This window comes from Gobio gobio (genome assembly GCF_949357685.1).
Source record: "Gobio gobio genome assembly, chromosome: 4".
NCBI classification, from domain to species: domain Eukaryota; kingdom Metazoa; phylum Chordata; class Actinopteri; order Cypriniformes; family Gobionidae; genus Gobio; species Gobio gobio.
This window is the reverse complement of record NC_137100.1, coordinates 14,946,976-14,969,684: the sequence shown is the minus strand read 5'-3', so window position 1 is coordinate 14,969,684 and position 22,709 is coordinate 14,946,976. Positions and strand designations below refer to the sequence as shown.

The 22,709-nt window shown below is 37.4% G+C and overlaps 1 protein-coding gene across 3 annotated transcripts in view; it reads right to left on the bottom strand.

Moving 5' to 3' along the window:
- The window catches only part of pisd (phosphatidylserine decarboxylase), a 50,552-nt gene extending 29,044 nt beyond the window's left edge, over positions 1 to 21,508 (bottom strand). The window contains exons 1-4 of one of the 3 annotated variants that reach the window (XM_079814853.1): positions 21,177 to 21,429; positions 20,928 to 21,074; positions 20,384 to 20,442; positions 6,741 to 6,895 (exon numbers count right to left, since the gene is read on the bottom strand). In XM_079814853.1, coding sequence (XP_079670979.1) covers positions 6,741 to 6,895; positions 20,384 to 20,442; positions 20,928 to 21,037 — 324 coding nt within the window. In that variant the 5' untranslated portion in view covers positions 21,038 to 21,074; positions 21,177 to 21,429. Of the gene's footprint in view, positions 1 to 6,740; positions 6,896 to 20,383; positions 20,443 to 20,927 lie in introns of all 3 variants that reach the window. The other 2 variants (XM_079814852.1, XM_079814854.1) reach the window with 2 other exon arrangements.
- Between the last annotated feature and the right edge of the window lie 1,201 nt (positions 21,509 to 22,709).

Here is a 22,709-nt window from a genome sequence, read left to right as displayed (position 1 = left end):
AATACATTTGAGTGTGTTGAAAGTGGTTATAATGCTACTCTTTGCGTTCGCTCTGCGGCTACTATGAGAAACAGTTCTTTGGTGTTTCCATGGTTTCTACAAAATAACAGAAATCGAGGGTAACTTGGGTATGACGTCATAGATAGGCGACGTACGGACCCGGTCAGTGTCCTGGTTAAAATGGCTTAATTCTCTGGATTTAAACATTCTTGGAAACATTTGGGATAATGCAATTACACAAGTCAAGAAAATATACAACACTGTTCTAGTGGTTGTTGGATATTTTAATCAAAATTCTTTAATTCATCTTACATAGTGCCTTTAAGAAATAAATCGCTAATAAATCAACAAATAATCCATCAATTTAGTATTCTTTCCTTTATTTATAATTATAATAAAATCATGTAGAAAATACACTAGCGTTCAAAAGTCTGGGGTTTGTAAGATTTGTATTTTTTTTATTTTGCTTTAAGGAAATGAGCACTTATTCAGTAAGAACAAAAACTGATCAAAAGAATTTAGAATTTTCAAACATTGAATTTTTTTTCTAATTTCAAATTAAAATAGAAAACGGTTAATCTGACTTGTATCAATACTTTACAATATTACTGTTTTTATATCAATTAAATGCAGCAAAAGAGACTTCGTGTTAATCCAAAACCTCTGAACACTTTAGTTCATCGATTTATCATTACGGCAAAAGAGTATCAGTATCAGAAGACTGCGCTTTATTGATTTATTTCCCTACACCTCTAGGCAGAAAATATAACAAAGCAATTGTGTGTCTGAGAAGGTTTCTGAAAATGGACACACCTACACAAAGAGCGCCGTTATCTTAGGCAGCAAGGTTTTCTGCTGCATTGTGCCTTATCTGTAAATCTACAACAAACCCACTGAACTAAAATCTGTCCATATATATCAGGCGCAACATAAATGAAGAGTCCTTAACTGACAGCCTGTGAACACTGATCATACACAGAGCAAACAGTGATCATTTAAACCTTGAGTGTTTCAATGGCCTGAATACCTAAGCTAAATACATATGCATGATATAGATACGGCTTAGTATGTCTGAAAAAGTCAAAAGCACTGGCTATTTTTACATAGCCAGAACACAATGAAATCACTTATAAGGCTTAAAAATAGCATTTTAGAGCTTTCGTTTCTTGTTCAGACACTGTATAAATAGTCTTGTCCTTCACAGCTTTGTTGCCCAACCCCCTTTCTTTACAAGAAGAAATCTCACTATTGTTTGTGTGGTACAAGTCTGCCATGGTGCTGAATACCCTTAGAAACCAGTGCTCGGTCAATGCCAGGGCTAAATCCGTTGTGTATCGCTTTAATAAATATATATATTGTGTTGGTTCTGCATTCTACAATGGCCTTTGTGTGTCACTGATGCAAAAATGTCCTCATGTCATGTTTAAAGTCTCAAAGATCAAGTTTTTAGAGGTTGAACTTGTGACACTTGACTAAACTGCATTATAACAGTTTTGTGTGCAAACAGCACTGTCCGGTGCACGCAGAGACAGGTCAGCAGGTCAGGCCAAACAGGAGCTCCACGTTGGAGGCTGATGTTTATCTGTTGTATAGGGCAGATAAAAACACTACAGCACTCTAAGGAAAGCCTTCAAACAAAACCGGCCAATCAGACGCTAGGTGACACCACTAGTGAACTTCAACAGACACTCAGGTGATTCAGATTATCAAACAACCAGATCATCTGGCTGGTATTAAAGGCCACACAACATTGTACCATTCGTGACCTGTCATTAAATCAGAGAACATTTCATTAAAAACGATTATAAATACAAATAATCAGTTCGCAATATCTACACAGCTTTGAATTTATTAAGTACATATTTAGTGTGATCTAAAGTATGATCGTCTTTAATGGTTTCATAAAAGATGCATGTGGTAAGAGTTGAATCGCACAGGATAAGAAATACATTTTTTGAAAAATCACTTTAAATGTGAAAGAAATGATTAGATCAGAATTAAACTTTATTTTTAGGAAAAATAATTTGAAATGTGACAAATTATCAGATCAGATTGAAACATCACTCATCATTGTATTGCATTATGTTTTGCCCTCATAAATTACAGAGCTTTGATCACAAAACTAAGCATTTAAATTTCATCTAACAAAGACATATCGGGAGATACAGTGATCAGGCATAGCATTCCTAATATTGTGTTGGTCTCCTTTTTGCTGCCAAAACAGTCCTGACCCGTCGAGGCATGACCCCTGAAGGTGTGCTGTGGTATCTGGCACCAAAATGTTAGCAGCAGATCCTTTAAGTCCTGTAAGTTGCGAGGTGGGGCCTCCATGGATCGGACTTACACTCCATGAGAGCGTTATCTTATCAGATACGCTCTGAAGCTTCATGAAGCAGTGTTTTGAAATCTGTTATCACTATACAAGTCGTTATTTAAGGTTTTTTTGGCGCACCAAAAATATTCTTGTCGCTTTATAATATTAATATTGAACCACTGTACTCACAAGAACTGATTTAAGTCATGTTTTTAGTACATTAATGGATCTTAAGAGAGTCATTGCTGGCTATGCAGGCCTCACTGAGCCATCGGATTTAAACAAAAATATCTTAATTTGTGTTCCGAAGATTAACAAAGGTCTTACGGGTGTGGAATGGCACGAGGGTGAGTAATAAAATGACATTATTTTCATTTTTGGGTGAACTAACCCTTTAAATAACCTTACACAAGCAAAAGATTTTTGGCTTGCCAAACGAAATAAACTGCCAAAATCTTGATCACCGTAACAGCTTGACATCTTCAGCAGTGTCGCACTGACACTTTCAGCCAGGTTTGAATGTTTGCACGCCCTGTATTTATCAAAGCAACACCACAATCAAAACAGAGCGGTGAAAGACCCTTTTGTCTGCATATTAGTTTACACATGGCCTTATCTATAATAATCCTATTATGAAAAGACTGGATATTCAAGAAAAAATACTGAATGTAAAGTTAACTCCTAAACAAACAAAAAAAGCTTCCTCTTATTGCGATCTTAGATTGAGAATGCATCACAAATAATAAACAAAATGCAGCATGTAACATCTGTAGCCAATATATGCTAACAGCTTTTGTGAATTGAACTCCATTGAAATTGTGTGTGTGCGTGTGTGTGTGTATAAATACATTTGATTAATATTATTAAACATTACATTTGAAAATATATTAAAATAAAAAATATATATTTTTTAAATTGTAATTTATTAAATGCAATGGAAAGCTGAATTTTCAGCATAATTCCCCCAGCCTTCAGTCTCACATGATCCTTCAGAAATCACTCTAATATGCCGATTTGTTGCACAAGTAACATTTATTACTAACATATTGAAAACAGTTGTGCTTAATATTTTTGTGGGAAATTCGTTTTTTTTTCAGGATTCGTTCATTCAAAATATAGCCACATATAAATGTATTGCCACTTTTGATCAATGTAATGCATCCTTGGCTGCATAAATCATAAATTGTTTTGTTTAAAAATCATTCAAATGTGTGAGGTGGCAAATTGGGCTAATTATTAAAAAAGTAAAGATTCTGAAAGCATCAAATGAGATCCATAATAATTTAATACAGCTTTATTATATGATATGATTAATATGTGTTGAAAGTTATGTTGTAATGCTATGTATGCATTATAACATAACATGTTCTGTGAGGTTTGCTCTGTGGCTACTATGAAACACTTGTTGCACACGGTAGTAAGCCAGATCGAGGCATGGTAAAACATCGTACTTGGGGATAAATCAAGTAAACGAGATGCAAGCAATAACAATAACCATCTTGAGCTAAAGAACAATGATTAGTTTTTTTGTCAATGTATGCATCCAAACAGTTGCTCACCAGTCTAATAAAACACATAAAATTTTAAGGGGTGGGTGGGGGGATAGTTTTTTCGACTATGGCCATGTATTATGTCAAAAAAGTTGGAATTCCTTGTATGGGCACTTCTTCCGGATGAGCGCTCAGGTTACGGGAGCCATCGGCAGCACTGTCAATCAGACCACGAAATCAACAATGTCACCAAGTGTGTTTTTGGTTGTGAGGGAAAGAACCTTGTTCAGCTTCCCAAAGAACCCAGTGTTAAGGAAACAGTGGATGCAGTTTGTTTTCCTGGAGCAGTAACGGTGCAAGTGTGTTTGTTTGTTCTCAGTCATGAGTCGAAACCGCAGGCAGTGAGTGTAACTGCATGGCAATCGGTGCGTAAGTGTAATGTAATGTAAACAACACGAACGTTAATCGAAAGTTTTCCAGGGATAATGCCATGATATATTGTGTGTGGGTCTGTGTCATAGGTGTGTGTGCGCTTGTGAGTGACTCTTCAGCTCCACCAACTGCACGCCTTCACAAGTTCAGCTGTTTTCGGAAAGAATCAGTACAGCGCATCTGTCTTTTATAAACATCTGAGATAGAAGACTCTGAGATATGAAGGATGCAATACTACTCTATATATACTCAACATTAACAGGAGATTGGCAGAAACTGTGTGTGTAATGACCCCTTTAAAGTGTCTTTGGTGTTTCCATGGCTTCTACAAAATAAAACCAGAAATCGAGGGTAACTTGGGTATGATGTCATTAATAGGCGACACATGGACCATGTCCTGGTTAAAATTATCTGGAAACATTTGGGATAAATTACACAAGTCAACAAAATAAAACATTGTTCTAGTGTTTTTTTTTTATATTTTAATCTAAAAAAAAATATACATATTGTGCCTTTAATTACCTTGAACAAAACATTAACAAGACTTTATATAGTCCATTTTATCACCTCTCCTTTGCTACATAAATCTACAACATTTTAAAAACATTAAATATTAGATCAAAATAGCACAGAATCAACTTTGTGTTGCTGTCCACAAACAGCGTGGACTGTTTGAATAGTGTAATCCCATGAATTGGGATTAGTGTCATTTCACATGAATAGTCAAACGCAGTTTTTAAAGTCCCCCTGTTGTGAAAATCAAGTTTTTAAATATTGTTTATATGTCTATGTGGTGGTTTTATATGCTTTAAAACAAACCATGTGCAAATTAATAAGTCAACACCATTGTTGAGTATTTTCTAGCAAAAAGCTAATCATATTAATTACAGTTATGTGTCCGACATTGTAAAGAGCGCCATTGTGCAGCGTTTACCTCAGTAAGTTGGCTGACTGCATTTCTGAGCTTGTGCGAGTGAGTGGGGGCAGGTCTAATTTGCATTTTCATGAATCCACAAATGCCAAATGAAGCAAGGGCGTAGAGTTACATTCAAGCTATTTTATGGCATGAAGATTTTTTTTTTTTTCCACAGGAAAAAAAACATTTAAATATGTAATTTTGGTGATCAAAGAGGAGTTCATGTAAAGTCAAAATTAAACGTGTTCTTGGTTTGTCACACCACAGAAAAATGTGTTATTAACCACCCAGGCAAATTTGAATGATTTAAAAAAAAACATGTAAATAGCTTATCAAAATCTTGGAAAAATAAGCGGCATTCTCTGCTCTCAAACGCTGGGGGTGTGTCCGCTGTCTGCGCTGAAACCACGCCCACTCGTGGGAAAGCTGCTGTAAGCCATAAGACAACTTGCACTCATTGGTGGCCATGTACTGCCGACGATGGCACCAGTTGTCAGCGGGATGGGAGGATGAAGGCCGGGCCTTGAAGGTCGGTTCTGCCCCATTATGCAGCAGATTATCAGTGAATCGCAGTTGTCTCCGATGAAAGTTTTAAAAAAAAACTATCCAGTGTGAAATGATGACTGCAGAGGCAGGTGTTGGTGGTGATCCTCAGCTCTCCATCAAGGTGGCTCTTCACAGAATTAGTGATATCGTTTTTCAGAAATGTAAATAAGGACACAGAACCGTTTTGTAAGTTTTCGCAACCAGGTAATATGCATTTACGTGACGAAGGAATAACTAGCTAGCAAACTGTAGGCTGTATTAGACTGACAGTAACTCGCAATTGAGAGGGTTGAACTGATGCGAATGTGCTCTAGTTATTATTGTGTTAGGGGAGGGGCCAAATGCTCAGTGGCTCGTGCGTCATCGTGCCACCGTTTTAGCCCCGCCCAAAAAAATCCTGAACACAGAAATGGTGAAAAACTGTTTAACGATCTAACTCCACAATTCAGTACTGCACTGTTCAGAGTTTTTGTAACATGTTTCAGCAATACATTTCTAACATTTATAATGTGTTTAGAAACAAATCTCAGATTTGCCTTTGCAGGGACAAAATTATTGACTTCAGGGGGACTTTAAGAAAAGTGTTGAGCTGAATCTAGTGGTTTAAAAGGAGAATAAAGTAAAATGCACCGTTTACCCTGGTACGCCTTTAGCCCTGATATTTATTATCTAAAAAAACTGCAAACACAGCCAAAATTCCAAAAGCACACACACACACTTTTGAACATAGTGTTTCTCAGTATCCAGAGACATTGAAGACATTTAACACCGTTTTCCATCAGTGTCCCAACTTAACTACACCAGCACAAAAACTGAGAAAAATGGCTTCATGGTTGAATGAATTTTGATTGATTTGGCATCATATTTCAGTTTCAATAAACTTGAAAGCTTTGCATAATAATGGCACACACAATCCTTTGCCGAAATTAGAATGTGGGAAATGGGTTATGGAAATGGAAGACAACACATATGCAACGGCAATGACCATTTTTATTTGTGAATTTTACACACAATGAATAATGAGCTCTGAGTTAAATCTTACCTGAACTCCATTGGCAATCCGTGGTGGCACTTCAATCCCAAGCTTTTCCAGCTGCCGATCTTTGTATCGCCCATATTGGTCGTATCCTGCATAGCCCCCGCCTGTAGCTATAAGAAGCGGAAGAGGCCGTACACGGGCCTGTAGTGCAGGAAAACCTAATACAAGGGAAAGTAATACTTTTATTCAGCAAAGAAACATTGACATTTCCAATGTTACACAATATTCTTTTGAACTTTCTATTCATCAAAGTCCCCTGGAAATTGATTCAACAAAAATATTAAGCAGCACAACTGTTTTTAACATTGATAATAATAAGAAATCTTTCTTGAGCAGCAAATCAGCTGATGATGTGACTGAAGACTGAAGTAGGCTAAATTGGCTAATGATACTAAAATGTATCACAGGAATAATTTACATATTCAAATAAAATTTGAACACAAATAAGTTATTTTAAACTAATAATATTTCACAATATTACAGTTACACAATATTTACTTTATTTTTTTAAACAAATAAATGCATCATACAAGACTTAAATCAAGCCAACTCCAAAACTTTGAACATTAGTGAATAACTACAAAACAAAAATACATCATCATCATTAAATATATTCATTAGGCGTTTATGACAGTTCATTTAGGAGGTCAATTGCAAATATTCTGAAGAAAATAAAATTGTTCAAGCAAAATTACTCCTGGGGACTTTACAGCCAAAGCATTGCCTAACTGGCCAGGTACCAGGTTTAAAATCATAAATATATATTTTTAATTGAAATAAAATAAACATTCACTGAAATAAAATAGTAAAGTGTGAGTGTGTGAGAATGAGAGTGAGAGTGAAGGTAACAGTGCCACCTAATGGCTCCCTTTTCAGTGGCGTTGGTTCCGGAAGCATTTCTTCCATTCATTTTCCAATAGGGATTTTAAAATAGTCTTTGTTAAAGAGTAATAAGCCATGAATGAAGCCAATCAGCTATGAGGTGATATAGAAGACTACTCATTTACAAATGTTGATCATATATTTTATTTATACTTATTATTTTTATGTATTTTTATATATAAGTGTAGCCTATATGGATCCACATCAAAATTATTCAACCCCCGGAGAGTGTAATACATTTACAAAAATGTAGGCTTTTCTAAAGATTTTTAACAGTTTAGTGCACACACTGCCAACACACATTTATGTTCAAACACCATGTAAAAGTGAATTTTGCATAATAGGTGCCCTTTAACAGGAACAAAATGATCAGAGCAACTGAGCAACTTCCAAAGACTTGCCTTGATGAAAGGAGGAAAAAACATTTCAATGCAGAGCATAAGAAGAACACTAGAAAAGCATGGCTTTCATCTTGCTGAATGCCACTCTTAACCAAGAAGAAAAAAAAGGAACAAAAAAAGGGGCGAATTGAACATGCTAAGATTCATTTGGATAGACCTGTGGAGTTCTGGAAGAATGTTTTATGGAGTGATAGGACCACACTGGAATTTGAAGAAAGCAGTGGTAATGTGAAAAAAAAGCTTCCAGATCACCGATAATCTTTTGGTTAAGCAAGGAATTGACCAAGATTGCAGTATAGATACATAAGCTTCTAAGCAATTACAGGCAATGTTTAATGGAGGTTATAAAGAATAACAGATTCATAATGGATAATTACTTGTTCTACTGTTTCTCTAGTTCCACATCAATCACACAAACCTGTCAGGTGTTTTGATATTATATACATAGTATTATTTAACCCTGTATGGCCTATTCCAAGTCTGGAAATTACACTTTCTTTCCTTTCCCTGAAATTCTTAAACTTCCCACTTGCGGTTGTATGGAGTACAGATGCTTCCCTTTCGCCACATACAAAGCATTTGTTTCTTGATTATTGATTTAATCTCTGATTTGCTACACGATCTTCATTTCAATATATTGATTTCCCATGTTCTGTTTCGCCGAACAATCTGCTTCCTCATTCCCTACAACACCAATATGGGCTGGCCAGGGACACAAAAACTGAACTTTCATATCCTGGATTTCAGGATTTTTTCTAGCATTATGTCCTGTTTGGTTTCTGAATGTTGAGCATCTATACTTAATGCTACACTTGAGTCAGAACAAATAATTGTATGTTTTAGTCTCATAACATACTTTTTATGTAACGTAATCATTATAGCAAGTAGCCCCCCCCCCCCTGAACACCAATACAGACTTGCCATTTCTCTGGATCCTTCTGCATTCGTAAATAACTGGGTATTACTCTCCATATTTATTCTTAAAGGGATAGTTCACCCAAAAATAATTCTGTTATCATTCCTCACCCTTGTTCCAAACCTGTACGAATTTCCTTCTGCTGAACACAAAAGATGATATTTTGAAGAATGTCAGTTGATGGACCCCATTGACTTCCATAGTATGGGGCGGGGGGTTCTATGGAAATCAGTGGGGTTCAACTGTTCGGTTACCAACATTCAACATTCTAAAACCACTGACACTCAGCAAAAGTAATACATAAGTTGATTTACAATCATCCTTTCCATTAATTTGCCGTCAAAGCTATAGGTCTATAATAATTCAATGGACTGCTTGGATCCTTTCCTGGCTTCCTTACTGGAATTATTAATTAACGCCTCTTACCAGCTATTCGGTAATTTACCCTCACTCCAAATCGTATTGAAATTTTCTTGAATCACTCTCCAAGCATTTTACACTAAGATGTTTTAACATATTGTCATGACCTGGTGCTGATGACTTCATTGATTTCAGTCCTCTTTAATTCTGGATAAGAGAAAAGAACATATAGCACAGATTTGGATGTTATTCTATCTTATTCCTTCACCCTTTCCTTTCATTTGTTAGATTATCTGAGCTATTAATACTAGTGAATGCCCATTGAAACATTTCAGCTTTTCCATCATCACTTATTGACATTTCTTCACCCATACTTTATACTGGATACCAGAATTATTTCCTTATTCCACTCATTTTCCACTCTTTTTAATCAGGTTCCAGACATCTTGTATTGGAGTACTTTTACCTATATTACCACAGAAATGTATAAAATATATATTTTTTACCTTCCCTTATAATTTATCAAAGGCTTCAGTACTTCCTTTTCTCTTGTATCACTATATTACATTCCTCATTACACAAAGGAACATCTACTCCTCCCTCTTCCCTTTACTTCTTGGAATACATTTTGATGACACATTTTGTATTACTGGCACAATATGTGAATGTATTCTATCAATGTCACTTTCTTTATTAATCACTAGTTGACTCAATTAGAAATTCCCACCAGTTTGCCTTCTCAAATAACCATTTGCCAGTACTTCCATGGTTCAACTTTCTTATTCTACTTGCACTTATTATTGAACTAGCTATTGGGAAATTAATCACTACCTTCCTTTATTACTCCACCTAGCGTGCTTAAGACAATAGATCAAGTACCAACTTGATCAAACCCTTGTCTCAAGCACGCTAGCACTACCCACATATAATCGCCATCATTGATACACACCAAATTATTTAGATCCATTAGGCCAGGGTCATTACATTTTTCTTCATTTGAGAGCCGGGCGGGTTTGGGTTGGTGGACGTGCTATATAAGACCATAATAAATAAAAACATGATAATTTACAGCCATGTATGTGTGAATTATTCAAGCTCATGGCTATTGGTAAGAATTATTTTATTTAATATTCTGACAAAGCAACTGACTACGTAACCACAAGTAAAAAAAAATAAAAAAAAATAAAACATTTTTTAAAAGGTATGCATGGCTACTCACTACTACTGTTAAATGATATTAAGGTATCTATAAATCTATATGTTAAAAATAACAGAAGCCTAAACCTTCAGAAAGGAACTGCCATAATTGTATATCTTTTATAAATGTATTATATTCCCATACCCACCTAATAAATCTAATAGAACATAAATTACTATAATATTCAAATTAAATATTCCACATTTCTGCCCCAAACCATGGAAAATACGGTCAGTGTTACTACAGCACTGTAAAAAAAACAAATCAGGTCTCCAATTGAAAATTTTCTAGTGAGCGATCACATCTAAAATTTTCAGTTGGCCAAATTGAATTTCTGTGAATTGATACAATCGAATTCAATTAAAATTCAAGAAATTCAATTTGGCCAACTGAAAATTTTAGATGTGATCGCTCACTAGAAAATGTTCAATTGGAGACCTGATTTTTTTTTACAGTGAGTACATTCATGATAAATGTTTGTATGGGTGGTGATTTGGTGATTTAAAAGTATTCTAACATTCATGGCACAATGTTTCTCCTGTTTTCCTTGTCAGTCTTGTTGGGCATGTTGAGGCCGTTTCATCAGATTTAAAACTAGTTCAATTATCAAGTGATTTGTGGTTTTTTTCAACTCTTTTGAGCTTGCGTTCGGTTATTCACTGGGCCGTGCTGCGTAGTTCAAACTAGTGAAACAAATGAAAACATTGCTACTTGTTCTCTCGATATGGTCCGTTTGTTTTACTGAGAAACTGCTTCAGATGATTCAGTGACAGCCGTTTCACTGCATCAAGTGAGCATATCGACCACAAGCACCCTTGTGAAACCTAAAACGACAAATGGGACACCCTACGGTCTCCTGGACTAAACGGACATGTGCACACAGCAGCTATTGTAAGTTCACAAGACCGCAAGTGAATATGAAGTGTGCCATTTGGGACAGGGCCTTAGCCGCATCGCCAGGAGAAGAGGGGGAGGGATGTGGGTGGGTGTGCTCTCGGGCCAGATGGAGATAATTGTCAGGCCGCCAACTGAATAGCCCTGAATTAGATTTTCATCAGAACCATCCCATTAGCATCATTCATTGCTCCTCCCCATAAAGTGCTATATGCATTAAAATCCCCACACCAAATTACTCTCTTCGTTTATGCCCTCAATAATTTCTAAGTCACTCAACACCAATCTTGTACATGGATTATAGAAGTTTATTATTACATAACTATTGATTCCTGCTCATACTTTGACTACTACATATTCCAATATTCTGCCTTTACCCACCACTTTATATGGCAATTCTGCTTTAATAAACGTGATACGCCCACCACCTTTGCCACTGTTTTTATCTCTTCTCACATTTATGTAACCTTTTAAAACAAAATCAATTTTGGGGTTTAACCATGATTCTTGGATACATATTACATCAGGTCCCATACTAACAATCAACAAATCTTGTTTTATTCTTTTATCGCTTATATGACTTCTGTCACTGCAGGTTCTACTCTCCCTTTCTCTTTTTTATCACAGCCACCGTATGCCACACTATTATTTCCACCACAAAATTGCAGCATTTTACTTCTGTACCCTCTCCACATTTCCCAGATTCATGCTCTCCCCCGCAAAATGCGTATCTCTTCTTTGATTTGCATACTGTAGCGGTATGGCCGTATCTCTGAAAATTGTAATGTCGCAGCAGAGTTTCTACATAAGATCTAACAGGGAAAATAATCAATCCTAATTTGAGTCATTGTGGCAGAACTCCTCATCCAAGCTTGATTCCACTATCTTACCTCCAAAATTCTTGTTACCTCCTCCATTGTTATTCCTAAAGGATCTCATGTAATTACTCCTCTCATCCACAATCTTTGCCCTACAATTCCGCAACTTTCTGTTTGCATATTTTTATACTCATTGCTTTCTGTTACTGCTTCTCACTAGTACACAATAACATTAAAGCTCCATCCTTAAGACTTTTTGCAAATTTGACCTCCCCTATTAATTAAACTTTTGTCAGAACAACTGGATTTACACCTAAACGTATAATTATCATTCTCAATTCATCCTGACACTTGTCCCTAATTGAATCCCCTCTTTCACCATCTAAACTAAATAGATCTAAATTACAGCACATGCTTTCAATGCAAAATGCTGGACATTTAGTTCATGTGTTCATGACCTCAAGGACAGATTATTGTAATGCTCTACTGGGTTGTTGCCCTGCTCGCTTAATAAATAAACTGCAGCTGGTCCAAAACACAGCAACTCAAGTTCTTAAACAGGAAGTATGATCATATTAGCCCTGTTTTGTCAACACTGCACTAGCTCCCTATTAAACATTGCATGCATTTTAAAATCTTGCTTATTACTTACAAAGCACTAAATGGATTTGCTCCACAGTACTTGAGTGAGCTCTTAACACATTATACCCCATCACGTCTATTGCGGTCTCAAAATTCTGGGCAGTTGATTATACCTAGAAAATCAAACTCAACTGCAGGCGGTCGATCCTTTTCCTATTTAGCACCTAAACTCTGGAACAGTCTTCCTAGCATTGTTCAGGAAGCAGACACACTCTGTCAGTTTGACTCCGATCTTTTCGAATATGCCTATCTAATAAATTGCCTCACCAACACGACATCCTCAATAAGCCCATCTCCGGCGTGATGACTCCGATCTTTCGAATATCCCGATCTAATAATTGCCTCACCGACACGGCATGATGGCCAGAGGAGAACTGGCACCCCAACTGAGCCTAGTTTCTCCCAAGGTTTATTTTTCTCCATTATGCCACCTGAAGGAGTTTTGGTTCCTTGCCACTGTCGCCCTTGGCTTGGCCAGCTCAGTTGGGGACACTAAGTTTTCAACTAAATATTCAAATACATTTTCAACTTAATTACTGATCTGCCCACATTGTCACTAAATGACAATTGAAATGAGCTGGATAACATCACCGTTTTCTCCAGAGCGGCTGTACAGCCGAATCAAATTCTGTTATTTTCCTGTCTAACACTGTGAAGCTGCTTTGAAACAATCGGCATTGTAAAAAGCTATATAAATAAAAGGTGACTATACATAATACTACTTTCTGATTCTCTTTTTCATTACAGGTTCAATTCTCCCTTTCTTGACAACAACGTAGCCCTGAATGTCAGGTAGGGGTGGACTGGGCATATGGAGCCCCGGGAGCCGGCCTGTTGCTATGAAAATATATGAGAAGAAGTAAATTTACTATAATTCAGTAGCCTATATCCTTCCGTAAGCCCAGACGAATTGCTCGTGCGGCCCACTTCAGGCAAAAACTCTAATCTATTTAGAGCTAAAGGCGCTCGTCCATGTAAACATTTGAGATATTAAGATAAGCAGCTAAACATGACAAGAAAATACAACAATGATTGCCGACTGTTTATGATAAATAAAATCAAATTTAAAATGACAGACATTAATTTCCAGGGATGTAAACTACTTGGGACCTTTTCGAATTCCTCCGATTTTAAATGTAAAGTACGTACAGTAAGAGTGAATGTTCGTGTATCTGTTTCTAGGCTCTTCAGTAATCTCACAATCATTTGAAAATTAATAAAACTCAAAATATCACTCAAGCATAAACTAAACAATAGTAAAACTGGCAATTTAACTGTCATTTAGCTACCAAAATAAATAAATAATTTGATAATTAGTTCACATGCATTTTTTTACACAGTGTGCAATCAAAAGCTTGAAATGAGACTTTAAAATGTTTTTGAAAGGAGGCGGCTGAATTTATTTGATCAAAAATACAGTAAAACACAAATATTATAAAATAATACAATTTCAAAATAGCCATTTTCTATGTGAATATATAAACTGTTATTTATTCCTGTGATCAAAGCTGAATTTTCAGCATCATGTCACATGATCCTTCAGAAATCAGTCTAAGATGCTGTATTTTTCATAAACACTCATTTTAACACTCTACCACAATTGAAGCTCTATTCCAAAAATGACAGATGTCAAGCTCCTAAAAGGGACAAATACTATAACTAGAAGCGCACCATAAAAAAACCCACATTCTACACTTCTAACAGAGCGGAAAATGAAGTATACCCGGGCCTTAAGTCTTCTAGACCATACCAGAGCATTGTGTTATATGGACTGATGTATAAAACATTTTTGGAATGTTTAACTTCCCTGTATGGAATAGAGATGTGTAAATATTTTCAAAATTGTTTACTATTTTGCCCTGTGCACCAGGAAAGACAAATAGTAACGTAAACTAGTATGCCAGTCATTCATTAACGTATTTAAGCATTTCAATAAAAAAAAAATGAATAGCATTCATAAAGGTTTCTGTATAAATAACATTTATATTTTTATGTTGTGTTAAAATTGTTCTGTGCATAAGGTGCTGGTGGTGTATTGCAGACTGGGTGTGATGGGCCGCTTTGTGCCAGAAAGTCCAGGGCCACTTTTTTGCCACAGTCCACCTCGTTCCCCAGTGAAGGCCTCGTTGACATGACAGCCATCGGCACAGATCCTCAGCAAAGACCACGAGAACCAGACAGGACCTCAGCACAGACTAGGGGTGTAACTAGCACCATGGTTCATTTTAAATTTGACGAAGCACCTATAATATTGTCTGTTGAAATATACACATAAAACAGACAGACTTCGGCTAATGTACATTTCTGCTGATGGATACGCATTCTGGTTTCCCAATACGTTACAACAGCAATGATTAAAAAAAAAACATGTACAGAACAGTCTCTCTTTGTAAGCCTTGTTCAATGCGAGTGCCGTTTGCTCTAATATGACCAGTCATTTACGCCGTCATCACCCGGGTGTTGATAGTGCACGAGCGCAGGTGAGACCTGAACAGCAAACGTTGCTATCGGTGTTTAAACTAAACTCATTTAAGCCATGCCAATTTAAACATTCAAGCGCAAGACGACGCAAAAGAGAACTTGAGAGAATGTGTGTGTGCACTCATCTGAAGCACGCAACATGGAAAGCCGTGTCTCTGAAAGCTCACAAACATTGAGTTCTCTTTCAAGTCTTGCGCTTGAATGGACAAATTCATCCTAGCAAATATAGTAGGTTATGTCTTAAGTGAACATAAACAGTTGAGAAAGACAACATGTTCAGTATCAGTGTCCTGGATCAGTGCATTAGTTCTTAAAGTGACCGCAGGCTAATATTCCTGCTGTCTGTGTTTTTAATGTAAATCAAACAACAAAAGACTGCTCTTGACTGAATAGCTTCTGTAACTTTAATAATGATTCAACTTTATTTAATTTATACAGTGAAGATTTTATGCAATGTTATTGAACTTTATTCAATTTCTGTACCTGAAAACTACGGTTAAGATACCTACATAACCTGAAAAGCACTGTTTATTTTATTTGTATATTTGCTCTATTGTATGTGCTGTTGCTTGTAGTTTGATTATTTTTTCTTAATTTTTAATTTTTATTTGACAGCAGTCCAGTTTTTTCCCCTGAACACCCCTCGCACAGACCCTATGGCCAGTTTCAGCTCCATACCGGTGTGATGAATCCAATCTTCTAGCAAAAAGAATCGGATGAATATTTGAATACTACTGATCCCGATCTGAATTCTGACTTGTGTTGCAGCCTGAACCATAATCTTAATCTTTGTTTGTTCGTTGGCCAGAAGAGAATTGCCCCCTTACTGAGCCTGGTTTCTCCCAAAGTTCTCTCCCCATTCTGTCAGCTGATGAAGTTTGGGTTGTTTGCCACCGTTTCCTCTGGCCTGCTTAGCTGGGGACACTGATTATTCAACAATATTTTGATCTGGCTGTACTGACGCTGTTGTATGTGAACAGAATCGAGCGGGACATAATTTTACTGCAGCACTAATTTATAGATGAAATGAATTATGAATTTAATAATTGATTATCTTCACAATAGAACTGAAATCAACACTGAACTGACAGCTGAACAACAGCCAAAATGCATAATTTTCCGGTTATCACTATAAAGCTACTTTGAAAGGATCTGTATTGTATAAAGTGCTATATAAATAAAAAGGTCTTGGAGTCAAAACAGTGGCAGGAATCCCCCCGTCTCACACACACAAACATAGCCCTGCACCAGAGTTTGTTTGTAAGCAGACCAAGTCCCATCTTTTCAGCGGTCTTGGTCCGCTTGTTTGGTGCACACCTCTCTGGGTAGTCCATCGTCGTCCGATGATGACTTCTTCTATGATTCTATGATTTGGGGGTTCTTTGATGACTGTATAGTCCGATGCGGGAAGCACACTGTCTTTTACAGACAGGGCATATAAAAATGTATCCAGATTTGTCTTGGGGCGAAGATCAGTTCTCCGGTCTTCATAGCTTTGTACTCCATTCTGACAGAGTTGCCGCCAGAGTGTGCGGTTCATGGCGCTACTTTCCAGGGATGTGGGCTTAAAGCCCTTCTTAAGAAGTGTGGGATATAGTTGGTCTTTTAGTCTCATTTTTTGGCCTCCTGCAAAACGGCAGCCAAGATGTAATTGACCGTACAGTACCTTACGTGTAAAGCAACTTGATGGCAGTATGGCACAACAAGACCAAGCCATCTAAGTTGGTAGAGCATTAAGGTTGCTTCTATACTCCAACAGTTAGCTTTTCTCATTAACTCAATATGTGGCAGTCGATCTTGCCATGTCACTTTGAGGATGGGCTGCAGGCATCTAATGTGGAAAGATTCCAACATTTTCAGATGTCTAGCATAGATGGTAGGGCTGGGCGATAAAACGATATGTATCGTGATAGACACGTAATCTATATAAATAAAAATTGTGTTCGATCATTTTTTTATTTTATATTCGTCGGAAGAGCGAAGCAAGTTTGGTTGCAAGAACAAAGGCACTCACTCTCTGGTAACCAAGCAACGCAGGGAGTGAAAGGCTAACAGCCAATAATGTAACTGTATCAAGTTTGGTTATTGTTGTCTCCTGTTGGATTAATTCTTCAGTAAACAGAACCAGCGTGGAGGGATAAGTGGAAAATGAGTGCCGCAGCGAGCCAGGAAATGTTGATAAAACAGGAAAACAAGTCAACTCGCCAGTAGGGATGGGTCGCGATTTTCGAATATTCGATTAGTTATTTAATTATAGAATATCGAATAGTATGTGCGATTATCGTCCAAAAAAAATCCCCATGTTGTCGGTGCTGATGTGGTGCTGACGCGTTCATGTAACCAGAGGCGCTGCCAATAACGCTCCTAAAAGCTGCCAGTCCGCTCTCAGGGTGTTTCATACTGGACACGTTTGCTGCGGTCCGAGTCTGATTGTTCCCTCCGCCTCCGCAGTGTTGGTCTGGTTTCACACTCAACTTGAACCCTGGTGCGTTTGCATCACAAACGTGCACGGGCGTGATAGAAAACAGAACGCGGGTCAATATATTGGGCTTTTTTCAATTAATTTGGTGCTATTATGTGCAGCTAAGTAAACGACACTTGGGTTTACCATATGTGTGTCGCTTGAAGGCGGCTTTGCTGCTTGCAAACAGACTCTTTTGAGGAGACGGTGAATTGCCATTCATTTGCTGCCCTGATTGCAGTCTATGCGCTAATACACTGCAGGCTCGCTCTCGCGATCGTATCTCAGCTAAATCATCAACACTATCATCTCTTACGTGCATGTTATTGAACTAATGACATTGTAATCGGCTAAAATGCATGCGCTGGTTATATAGCCTATTCCCTAATGAATTAAACAGTTTGTTATCATACAGATTGAGAGTGTGAATGGTCTCTCTCCCTCTCTCTCTCTGTTTATGTGTGTAGCTTATACATGCGTACATGCGTGCATGCGGGGGAGGAGTTGCGATTTTCGAATAAAAATCGAATAATTCCCAGCGATCTTCGAATATCATTTTTGCTTGAAATGCCCATCCCTACTCGCCAGTATGGCAGTTTTTTGGATTATATAAGTCTGACCGTAGTCAGACCAATATCGTCTGCAAGACTGGTAATACCACATACTTATTTTACCACCTTAAGCCTTGTTTATACTTTCGTCTGGCTCCGCAGCGCGCGCCTCGTTCGTTTGGGGAGGTGTTTATACTCGACGAGCTCGCCTTTGTGCTATTCTTGACTTTGGCTGAATCGGAAATCGCCCCCTAAACCCTCAATCACTATTCCCTACTCTAGTCCATTTGACGGAGTGAATGAAAACAAGTGAGCGAATTTGGACAGCCGCTGTGTGTACATCGGCTGTTCACTCGTTATTGCGGTGCAAAGTGGGATAGAATGAGTGCACTCAATAACGTCCACTATAGTTTTGGACCCCACTACAAAGGCTGCCCCCTCAAATAGTGCCCGATTTAAGGGTATTGGGGGCGATTTCAGATTCAGCCTTTGAAACTACATGGAGAGGTACTCTGCATCAGTGCCTTATGACAAAGCGTCTAAAAGGTAACAGTTACAAAGAAATAACGGAGGCACTGCACCTTAATGTTAAGAGATAATTGTTTAGTGTTCATTGTGATTTTAGACTTGTGTTTGTATTTTGAGTGTTTTCCATGGTTGTGTTGACATGTCTGCCTTTATAACTGAGGGGATTATAATCAGAGGAAGGTTAAGTTTAAAATAAAAATGTTTAGATGGAAAACATTTTTCTCCTGGTCCTTATTTTAAATAGGTCATAAAACATATCAACAATTATATCGTGATACAGTTTTCAGCCATAATCGCCCAGCCCTAATAGATAGTCCATGTTTCAGAACCATACAGAAGGGTGGTGAGGCAGATTGCCCGATAAACACCAGGGTCCGGGTGACAGCGTTCACACTTATTCAAATTAACTACAATAACAGAGCAATCGCACCAGTGTCTGCTTTAAATCGAACCAAAAGTGTGAACTGAGAGACTGTATAGCCTATGATGTGATTTAGGCACATTTGTTCAAAATAGCCTGTATGCACTGAAAAAAAGTATGTTGGATTTACATCATTTAATTGTGTACATCGGTCCCACATGAATCAATTAAGTTAAACATAATTTGTTCATGTATTGAATGATCATGGAATGAAAACATTTTAAGTGACCCAATTAAGTAATCTCAAAATTAATTTTATATGGCTCCCTGACATGTTTCAAGCATTCAATTTCATCTATTCATTCATCCACTTCAATTTCATATACTTTAATGTTACACAACTGAGTTCTAATACTGCACTAGCTAGTTGACAAACTTTTAGCTAGTAATAGCACACATCAGCATCTTAAATATTAAGCATTAAAGCTCTTTCCTCAAAGCAGTTATGACATTAGCTGGATCAATCTACAACCTCAGTAAATGCTCCACTCTTCTCCACAATGGTAACCCACTGTAATTTAAATTGTTCTAATAATTCCAACATAAGTGAATATTAAACAAAATCAAGTCTCCCCCTCTCTCATCTGGGTAAAAAAAAAAAATACATAAACTAATTCTAGACCAGCAGTTATGGGCAACTTTCAGAAGCAGCAACAGTCAGGGGTTTGAATGAGAATATTCCACCCGAGTCTCGGGTCTGTGGCCAGTGGAAGGCAAAGCCTTACACACTCTGCTGCCCATGTTTGCAGTCCGTTTTTTCTCCTCGCAAGGCACAAATAACTTTTGTGTAATGAATTCACCAAGCGCACCATTGCATGGAGAGAAAGACAGTTCTCTTGAAAAACTAACACCAAGTATAATTATGTCTTGAGTAATAATAAGCATGTTACATTAATTAAGGGGCATTTGTATGTCACCTTGCTAAGCCAAGTTATGTGATTGTGGAAACAGGGGATGAATAAATGAAAGAAAATTGTATATTTGGTTGGTAATGCATTTACACTGGCAAGTTTCCAATAATAATAAACACATAGCAGGTGTGTTTGTTATCAAGGGGTGTTGAGTGAGTGGTGCGGAGTGGAGTGAGACTGACCTTTGGAGAATAACCGCTGATGACCCCATCTGAGACCAAAGCCACCGTTCTGCAGAAAACTGCACATAAAAGAGTTTACACCATTGGTAGGAAACACATAACCAACATGTGCACTTCTGAGGAACTTCTAAATGTCGGCGTTTAGAAATTGACAGTAACGGTAAAACAATACTTAAGAAAATAAATAAAGATTCGTCCAGCTAATATAGACATTACAGACATAAAGCGGTCAGCAGATATTGTATTGTTATAGTAAATGGGCCTAATAATTAACGTTAAACTTGTTCTTCTAAGGCAAGAATGAACATGTCCCTGCACATGAGTTAAGGAATTCTGCCTGAATTAAGTTAACAAAACCTCGTGTAACTTGGCTCTGAGATCAACTGGGTCTCAGGACCCGTCACTTTAAACGTCTTGACGAGTTCGCCAATCAGCGACTTTACGGGATAATGATGAAGCCAGCATGTGTCTGTATTTATTGCATAAGGTCTGGTGTAGTTTAAATTCTTTCACAAAAAAAATCAAAATAACATGACACACTTACCCGCTCTTTCTCGCTCCTATCAGGTGGGCAACAAACACTCTCCGTACGAGCGCTGCCATGACAGAGATGGTCTTAATATTGGGAGATACGATGGTCCGTGGCTCTACCATTGGAGAATGCGTAACGGCCAACTTGGATCACGTGTGCCTTGATAACCAATCACATTACATTCTTGACGTTGTGCGACAGTCACTCACTGTTTGCGGATACCATAGAAATGAATGAGAAGTGCCGTAAACTGAATCCTACCTGTCGCGCAATTGTCAGTGATTTCTCTTAAAAACCAGCATTTTTTTTTCGGTGTAAACTATAAAAAAAGACCCATCCAAAACGAATGTTTAAGAGCAAACATGTTGAAGATTAGCCGATTCATTAAATGATACGCGGTTTTCCCACAAAAGCAGTTTATACTGCGTAGTGAAGCCTCTCCTCCATAGACATCCACTCGAAAAAACGGCAACTGGTTTATTTCACTGCGTAGCACAGCGTTAGCAGGTGGTACGCTTTTTTTGCTAACCTTGGCTGCTTGCCTTAAAGTGGCTTTGGCCATGATGCTTGTATGCAGTAACAATTTCTACTGTGCAATCGTCCTTTACGTGACTCACTGACGACATCTACAGGAATGGAGGGTTCGTTACCACATCCCTTGACAGATAGTTTTAACGTTACCCATTGGCTAGGCAGTAAAAAATAATGATAATAAAGTTTTACAAATATGAACAAATAAACAGAACTTAAAGGGATAATTCACCCAAAAATGAAAATTAGCCCATGATTTACTCACCCTCAAACTTTCCTAGATGTATATGACATTCTTCTTTCAGATGAATACAATCAGAGTTATATTTAAAAACGTCCTGGCTCTTCCAAGCTTTATAATGACAGTGAATGGATGTTTCTGTTTTGAAGTCCATAAAAGTGCATCCGTCGATCTTAAAAGTAATCCACACTGCTCTGGGGGGTTAATAAAGGCCTTTTGAAGCAAAGTGATGCGCTTGTTTAAGAAAAATATCCATATTTAAACTTTACAAACTGTAATCGCTAACAGGGCTATATATATATAGTATTGTTTTTTTTTTTACAGGTTTTTTACCTGTATTTTGAATTACACATTGCATTAGTTTGTGTTTTAAGGGTTAAATTACTGGATAATGTTCTGGCAGAAAATTACCAGTACATTTTCCGTTTTTATTTTTTACAGTGTATACACACCCACCCACATCAGTGGTTCACCACAGAAAACATTCTCTCCCCATCAGCATTTGAATGGGGTAGCACCAGGACAATCTTTGCAATGGTGGCAAGCCTCTGGAACAGGCTAACACCTGTCACCTATGAAGAATAAGCCAAGAACAAAGTGGAAATAAGCTCTTAAGTAGTATTGTTTTTGTTGTTGTAGTTTTCTTTTTTGTCTTTGATAGATAAGTATAGGTTGATATATAATTAATTCTGTCTATTAAGACAAAATTCATGCATCTGATGCTTTGTGTGTCTATAGGATATAATGTATATATACACACACAATCTTAAAGCAATATATAGAGGCATGATTTTGTCTGAATAGAACAAATTGATTATACATCAACCTACAGCATAGTTTTACAGGGAAGAAAAAGAGGAAAACACTGTTGCTGTTCTGTCTGTCCAGTCTGCCGTTCGATCTGTCCTGTCTGTTGCTCTTCTGTCTGTTGTGCGACTCTTTTTTGCTGTGGCTAATCTTTCATTAAAAAAAACAAAAAAACAGAGCTGGGCAAGCTACTCTGAAACCGTAGCTTTACAAGC